Source organism: Mandrillus leucophaeus, unplaced genomic scaffold (genome assembly GCF_000951045.1).
Source record: "Mandrillus leucophaeus isolate KB7577 unplaced genomic scaffold, Mleu.le_1.0 Scaffold1098, whole genome shotgun sequence".
Lineage (NCBI taxonomy): Eukaryota > Metazoa > Chordata > Mammalia > Primates > Cercopithecidae > Mandrillus > Mandrillus leucophaeus.
In genome coordinates, this window is record NW_012099187.1 from 477952 (window position 1) to 486439 (window position 8488).

The window sequence follows — 8488 nt, forward strand, 5'->3', positions numbered from 1 at the left end:
CGCAAACCTGTCACAATGTCAAAAGAACCATATTTGAATTCGAGCTGCAAGCAAGTAAATCGAAGTATATACTAGAATTGATTCCCAGCCTGAAGGCGGATGCTGAATTCAGACCAGGAGTGACACTCTAGGATTTCCACGGTAGTTCGGTAGTTCATGAAAGAAAGAGAATCTGGGACTAAACAGAGAGTCCACACTCGCTTTTCCTGCACCAAAACACGCCGAGATGTTGATCGGCATCGCGTTAGTCACATTAGGAGCAGCAATCGCATTATCAAAAACTGCGACATGGCATGCAAATAATAGCGACCTTCCCACCACGTGTCGTCGGCCGGCAGTGGATGCCACCATAGGATCCCTATAGAATGCCCTACAGTTCCCCCACGGCCATCTGCCCAGGCGACTCGGAGTCCCAGGCCCCACCGCGCCCTCCAAAACCCGTCTTGGGCGTTCAATACCCGGCGCTCAAGGCGGTCTCTTGCTGCCCCCTGCCAGGCCCCTAGCTTCGGGCTACGAAGGGCTGAAGTACCGCCACGAGGGGGCGCAGGACCAACGACGTCACCTCTGCGCGCGACCCGAGGCCGGAAGTTAGTCTTTTCTACTTCCGCTTCTCCTCGCAGCTCCGGACCCCAGAGGCGGAAGTAAAAGCCGTTTACAGCGGGTGGATGCAGTTTAGGGTGAGATTGGCAAGTTGGTGAGGCCGTGCTTTCCTTTCTTTTTGTTAAGAAGTGGGTGTGGGTGACTGCTGTACAGTGCAACCCCTTGTAGAGTTGCCCTTGGGGGAGGAAGAGGGATGGAAAGAGCCTTCGGTGTGGAATTACCTTGGTTTTGAGTTAAGAAAGATCCACCTGGGTTCGAATCCTAATGCTTCAGCTAGCGAAGGCAGGCTAGTATGGGAGCTCGGCGCTGTTTCAGATTTTGTAATTTTAAGGCTTATGCCTACCTTCTAAATTGTTGTGGGGAGTAAAGCGAGACAATGTATATGAAGCACTTAGCTTTGGTTTTACAAAACATTCGTGATTCCGCTACCTTTTCCCATCATATGTAGGCATGTACTTGCCGTTCTCTTTTCTGTATGTCTGAGAGATGTTGTTTGCAAGAGGTAATGCGTCTCACGAGAACATAATGCAATGAGAACGTTAGCTGGGGTCGAACTCTTATTTTGTATTAGGAAGGCCTGAAATATTTTGCCTTTTTTGTGTATGTGTGTCATTTCTAGGGACAGCTGTTCTCCAGCCTTTCTAGAGGGATGCAGAGCCTTTCCTTAAGACAAACAAGGTGAGAAATGCATGTAAAGATCTCCAAACTTAGCTTGCTGTATCAAAAGAAGACCAGCTGGAATGTGGCATCTTAGGGCCAGTGATTATTTCCATTAACAGCCTGTTTAATAGGCCAGTTGTGGGGCAGAGGGGAACGTAAATCTTTTTTTTAGACCGATCATACTACAAGCATAGAGATTTTCAGTGTGTTTGTTAAGTTTGAACATTAGCCCTTGGGATAATGGTTTTGGTTAACTTAAAAAGTCAATTTGAGAAATAGATTGAAGTCAATTTTGGAATAGGTGCCATTTCTGAAATTTGTACATGAGGAAAGTTGGTGACTTTCTTGTATTAGGCTATTTAGGTGTTCGTTTACCCTACTAGATATTATGAGTATTTTGAATGGAGATCCGTTGCTAAGAGTAAAGCATCATGGAGAATTTTGAAGTGTGACTTTTTTGGTGCTAGAAACCGAAAAATCGATAAAGATAATACGTATTTCCCATTGTTTTTCACACCTAAGGCCATTTTTACTTGTTTAAAACTTTTTTGTCCGACTGCAAAGTAGCACATATTCATTAAAGTCCCAGTATTTCAGAAGTAGTACATAGCCTCCAATAATCTTTCAGAAATAACTGTCATTCCACCTCTGTATATATTAATGTCCCCCCACTGCCTTTAATATACATGGCATTATCCATACCGTTAGGCAGTTTGTCATGTAGAGTATCTTTGACATCTTTTTATTGCAGTAGATCAGTCTTTATTTTTGGCACCTTTATAGTATACTGTCTAGATGTACCACAATTTATTAATCATTCTATTGGTGGCCATTTGAGTTTCTTCTTCTATGCCGTAGCTAATAATGTTATGGTGGTCTTCCTTTTTCTTTATTTATGAGACAGAGTCTTGCTCTGTCACCCAGGCTGGAGTGCAGTGGTGCAATCTCAGCTCACTACAACTTCCACCTCCCAGGTTTAAGCAGTTCTTGAGCCTTAGCCACTTGAGTAGCTGGGATTAGAGGCATGTATCACCATGCCTGGCTAATTTTAGTATTTTTAGTAGAGATGGGAGTTCGTTATGTTGGCTAGGCTGATCTCAAACTCCTGGCCTCCCAAAGTGGTGAGATTATAGGCGTGAAACCACTGTACTTGGCCTGGTCATTATTTTTCATAACAAACACATATTCTTGTTTTTTTTTCTTTTTGAGATGGGCTCATTCTGTCATCCAGCCTGGGATGCCGTGGCTAGATTATGGCTCACTGCAGCCTTGACCTCCTGGGCTCAAGCAGTCCTCCTGCCTCAGCCTCCTGAGCAACTGGGACTATAGGTGTGCACTGTTACAGTTGGCTAATAGTTTGATTTTTTGTAGAATAAGGGTCTCACTTTGTTGCCCAGGCCGGTCTCAAACTCCTGGGTTTAAGCAATCCTTCCACCTTGGCTTTCCAAAATACTGAGATTACAGATGTGAGCTGCTGCCCCTGGCCCTTTTTATTCCATTTGGATAATCTCCAGGGAGTGGAAATGCTGTGTTAAAGGCTATGAACATTTAAAATTGTGGCAGCTGGTGCCAAATTCTGGTTCTGGCCCATTCACAATATTTGAGAATTTCCTCTGTTTCCTCATATGTTCATTAACAATCGATATTATTAATTACTGTTTCTAGGTTTAGTTGAGACCACACATGTCATTTTTAGAGTAAATTTATTGCATTTTAGTATTGTAATCAAGACCAAATTTCAGATGCCTGTTGTAAGTCCATTTCAGCTCTTGTTTTCTATAAATAGAAAGCTTAGTTTTAGATTCCTTAGTAATAAGTTATCATAAAACAAATGATTGACTTCAATTGTAAGTATTTTAAGGATTTGAGGGAAGATTATATTTGAATGGGACCTTGTCCTATGGATAGGCATCAGGAGGATGGGCCTTTCTAAAAGAAAGAGCAACTTAAGCAAAGGCAGGGAGACAGGAATGGGCAAAGATGTTTGGGATCAGAGGTTTGAGAGGCAGTAGTGCTAGGTATTGAGGTGGTAGAATAGAAGAGATAGCTGGAAAGGTAGTTAGAAGTAGATGGTAAGGTTGTTAGAACTAGCTGAAAAGGTAGCTAGAAAAAGATCACTTTGAAGATTTTGTTTTTTCGGGGAGAGCTACAGAAGGTCTTTAATCAGAGAATGAGGGACATAATCACATCATTTTACAAATATCAGTATGGTGGCAGTTTTGAGTGATTGATGTCAGAGAAGCGCATCAGGTGGCTGTTACAGGCTGGGTAAAAGAGAATGAAGACTTGTAACAGAATGAGAATTACAAAGAGTAGCGAGGGTGGATTTCAGAGAGATGCCAAAGAAGTTGAATCTACTTGATTTGATGACTGGAGTTGAGGAAGAGGAAGAAAGCAAAGCTCACTTTTGGATTTTTATCGCAAATGACTCTTAGGATAGTGATTGTGATAATGATATCTTTAGTCAGAAGAGGGCAACTTTGGGGACTGGGAAAGTTACTCAAGTTTGGGGCATGTTAGTTTGTGTGGAAGATACTTCCATGAAGGATGAGTTATAGACAAGACATCAAATTTACTTGTGACAGATTTAGAAGAAACATTTATAGATTTGTTACTTTTTGTTAGGAATTTTGGCATACATTTTCACTTATTTTTAGTTTGCTATTAATATAATTTCTGTTGAACATTCTGTGGCTTGTTCAGCCTGTTTACCATGATGCTAATAGTCTCAAGAAAGTGCACTGTCTAAAGTAGTAGTCCACACTTCTTTGATTGTGTACATTGTCAATAAAAATGTACCTACAATATATGTACATTTGTTTATTGATTATATGTCTTACAGTACCATCATATTGTTTATATTATAAAGCATATGTAGAAAGAATTTTCAAAGGCTAAGACAAATATAAATTGCAGTTTTACTATTTTCTTCCTCCATCCCATTGTATCATCTTGGACCTCTCTAGAAAGTACTGGTCTGATTTCCAGCTGATGCATTCTGCCCCATTATTCCAGTAGAGGTCACTCGAGCATCTGGAAGAGAGAACAGGCTGTTGAGCTATGCAAGGAAGAGCCTTCATTCTTCAGTTAGAAGGATAATTGTATTTTAGTTTTGAAATTCATGCATTTTTGGAAGAGTACGTAGTTACAGAGTAGTATGTGGTATTATGGAGAAGTGAAGAATAGTGAGTTCAGCAGAGTATGGATCAATCTAAAATGTGCTTTTGTTGTTTGATGTTTATGTTGTGAGTGCCTTGCATTTGGCTTTACACATTACTTGATTCTATAGTTTTGGGGTCTTTTCCCAATTCTGTGAGAATCTGTAGATTATGTGAGCCACAGGAATGTTCCCTGCCTGTAGGCATAATCAAGTTCTAGTTAAAATTGGAGTAATTGAAAGGACAGACACAAAGAGGCTTTCTTTGAAATTGATCTTGAAAGCAGTGTCTTTAGCCCAAAGAGTTTAGTAGTGGGTTGGAATCATCTATCTCTATTTTCTATTTTATGCTTAATTAGGAAAAGGAGAAAAAAGAATGCCTTTTCTAAGTCAGAGCCCATTGTAAGTAATTAGAAATCAAGCATGAACTTGTTACAGCTATATATTCTAAAAAGGCAAAAGTACAGTTTAAAAAAATATGTATGTACGTTATATGACTCAGGCACAAGTAGCTTAGAAACAAATCAGATAGGTTGAATAACAGAACACTTTTTCTGTTGCTTTTCTCATAAAATATTTCTTATAAATAGAGATGCTCATTTTAGTAGGGACCTATGATTATGATTATAAATAAGCTAGTATGTTTTGAGCCCCATTTCTAAATGATCAGGAAAAATGAGTTATTGAGGTTTTAGTCACATGCTAGAAGCTGCAAGTTGAAAGTGTTGTGCAACACATGCAAACAGTCCAAAACTAGTCTTGTTAATATGGTGATGGAGAAGGGGAGAATGGTGAAAGTAATGTTTTAATGTTTACATGCCATCTTTCAGCACAGTTTCACATGTGATGGGCTATGTGGATTTAATATCGCAACTAGATCATTTTGATGATGAAAATTGGTTTGGAATTATTGGATTACAGTGTAGGGAATGGTAGGGTAAACCAAATGATTGTGATCAAGAGCTGTTGACTAGAGCTCTATATAAGCTAAGAAAAATTAAGGCTTTAATGGTAACATGGATATAAAGGGTAGCATGAATCTAGAAAAAGATGTTCAAGATGTTGAGAATTTCCTCTGTTTCCTCATATGTTCATTAACAATCAATATTATTAATTACTGTTTCTAGGAAATTAATCTGAGGTGTTGGTTTTCAGGGCTAGATTTAGAGTTTGAAAACCAGGAGGCCAGAGGCAAAGAAATCTAGTATCTATGGGCAGGGCAAGGTCAAAGACCTGGAAAATTGAAATATAAGGCAATAAGCCAGACATGGCATGGTGGCTCACACCTGTAATCCCAGCACTTTAGGAGGCCAAGGCAGGCAGATCACTTGAGCCCAGGAGTTTGAGACCAGCCTGAGTGACATAGTGAAACGGTGTGTCTACAAAAAATAAAAATAAAAAATTAGCTGGGTGTGTGGGGGCATTCCTGTGGTCCCAACTACTTGGGAGGCTGAGGTGGGAGCATCACCTGAGCCTAGGGAGATGAGGTTGCAGCGAGCCATGATTGTGCTGCTGTGCTCCAGTCTGGATGACAGAGTGAGACCCTGTCTCAAAAAAAAAAAAAAAAAAGTTTGGAAATCCGGAGGACAAAGCAGAAATGGAGAGGGTCAACTGATTTTAGGTAGCCAAGGCAGGCAAGGGTAAACAAAAAGAGCATGAAAAAAGGAAGAACAATTCTGGGTCACTAATGGTGCCCTATCCTGCTTTTCTTTATGTTAACAATGGAAGCAGCCCCATGCCTACAAATAACAGAAGCAGTGTGCTAGGGAGAGACAGTGCAGTGGCCAAATTATTAACACAGTTCTGTAGAGCTGGAACTGAAGGTAATATTCTCATAGAAATGACCATGATGCTCATAGGATCATAATATGGCCATTTAGTTGTTTAACACATGCATTTGTATAATATTTTATGTGTTGTTTTACACAGCATTTCAAAAGGTTTGAACTACCTAACCATTATGACACCAAGAAACCTCTGGCATATGAGAAGTAACTTTCTCTTTGGTTCAAGATGTTGGATGACCCGATTTTCAGCAGAAATCATCTTCAAATCAGTTTCATTTAGGCTTTTTGGTGTGAAGCGTCATAATGCAGATGGTGAGCCTTCGGAAAATGAGGAGCTACTGAACAACTTACTTACTATGGGAGTAGATGTTGACATGGCAAGGAAACGACAGCCTGGAGTTTTTCATAGGATGATTACCAATGAGCAGGACCTGAAGACATTCCTTCTTTCCAAAGGAGCTAGCAAAGAAGTGATTGCTAGCATCATATCAAGATACCCACGAGCAATAACACGTACTCCTGAGAATCTTTCAAAACGGTGGGATCTGTGGAGAAATATTGTGACATCAGACCTTGAAATTGTAAATATTTTGGAACGTTCTCCTGAATCCTTTTTTCGGTCCAATAACAACTTAAACTTAGAGAATAATATAAAGTTCCTCTACTCAGTTGGATTGACCCGCAAATGCCTTTGTCGATTGTTGACCAATGCCCCTCGTACCTTCTCCAATAGTCTTGATCTGAATAAACAGATGGTTGATTTTTTGCAGGCAACCTGTTTGTCATTGGGTCACAATGATCCCACAGATTTTGTCAGGAAGATAATTTTAAAAAACCCTTTTATCTTAATTCAGAGCACCAAGCGGGTAAAAGCTAACATTGAATTCTTACAGTCAACTTTCAACTTGAACAGTGAGGAACTGCTGGTTCTGTTATGTGGTCCAGGAGCTGAAATCCTAGATCTTTCCAATGACTATGCCAGAAGAAGCTACGCAAATATCAAAAAGAAGCTGTTTTCTCTTGAATGTACTGAAGAAGAGGTACAGAAGTTTGTCTTAAGCTATCCAGATGTGATCTTCTTGGCAGAGAAGAAGTTTAATGATAAAATAGGCTGCCTCTTAGAAGAAAACGTTAGTATTTCACAAATAATGGAAAATCCTCGGGTTCTGGATTCAAGCATAAGTACTTTAAAAAGTCGAATCAGAGAATTGGTAAATGCTGGCTGTAACTTGAGTACTTTAAACATCAGTCTTCTATCTTGGAGTAAAAAAAGATACGAAGCTAAATTGAAAAAGTTAAGCAGATTGGCCTAAGGATGCCAGTGTTTTTAATTCTCAGGAAATGTAAATATGTTATGCCACATTGCAAAAGAATTTTGCAGAAGTGATTAAGTTAAAATGTTATTAAGGGCCTTAAGATGGGGAGATGATCCTGAATTACTTGGGAGGGCCCAATATAATCATAGGGGTCTTTAAAAGTTGAAGAGGGAGGCAAAAGAGGAGGTCAGAGTGATCGTATATAAGAAAGACGACTACTTTTGAAGGAAGGTAAAAGGGGGCTTTGAAAGAGGAAGACACCTTGAGCCAAGGAATGAAGGGGGCCTGTAAAAAAAAAAAATGGAAGAGGCAAGGAAACAGATTCTCCCTTAGAGTCCCCAGAAAGAATGCAGCCTTGCTGGCACCTTTTTAGCTCAGTGGGATCAGTGTCAAACTTCTGACCCACAGAACCATAATATGGTAAATTTGTGTTCTTTTAAACCACTGAGTCAGTGATAATTTGCTGCAGAAGCGAATAGATTAACAGAGCAACTAAGTAGATGATTAGTTGCATTATAGGTGAAGTCACAAAATACAGTCCTTTAGTGTTAAGTCTCTTTCTTCCTTTTATAAGAGTAATTATATTTAAAAAATCTACCTACCCTTCTGGAATTGCTAATATTAGTGTTTATAAAGTCTTAAATGTGCATAAAAAACTAAATGTGAATAATCTAAATAAAGGAATATTTTTGCCTAATATAGTTTAAGAAAATGGTAATCATTTCTGTGCATTTTGTTGGCATTTCAGCTAATATTGAGTAATTTTCAGAGGCATTGACTTAAAAAATGACAAATCAGATAATGTCGGTATTTTCAAGAAACAGTCTAGCTCTGACATAAACTGAAAGATATGGGACAAATTATATGACTTTTAATTATTTTCCAGAGGCATTTGTTTTCTAGATGTCGTTTTTGAATTAACATAATGGCGCTCAACCTTTTAAACCTCACGTGCTGTCAGTGATGCC

At 39.3% G+C, this 8488-nt stretch overlaps 1 protein-coding gene across 4 annotated transcripts; it reads left to right on the forward strand.

Annotated features, from left to right (window-relative positions):
- The first annotated feature begins 613 nt into the window (after nucleotides 1-613).
- On the forward strand, nucleotides 614-8228 carry MTERF1 (mitochondrial transcription termination factor 1). 4 transcript variants are annotated; one of them, XM_011989737.1, is made up of 3 exons: nucleotides 620-677; nucleotides 1220-1278; nucleotides 6347-8228. In XM_011989737.1, exons 1-3 carry the CDS (start codon nucleotides 666-668, stop codon nucleotides 7515-7517), a joined length of 1242 nt encoding a protein of 413 aa, XP_011845127.1. In that variant the 5' UTR covers nucleotides 620-665; the 3' UTR covers nucleotides 7518-8228. The 4 variants fall into 4 exon arrangements, with proteins under 4 accessions (XP_011845153.1, XP_011845127.1, XP_011845136.1 ...); XM_011989746.1 differs by having other exon boundaries at nucleotides 648-690; nucleotides 6347-8221; XM_011989755.1 differs by having other exon boundaries at nucleotides 667-694; nucleotides 6347-8221.
- The last annotated feature ends 260 nt before the right edge of the window (nucleotides 8229-8488 follow it).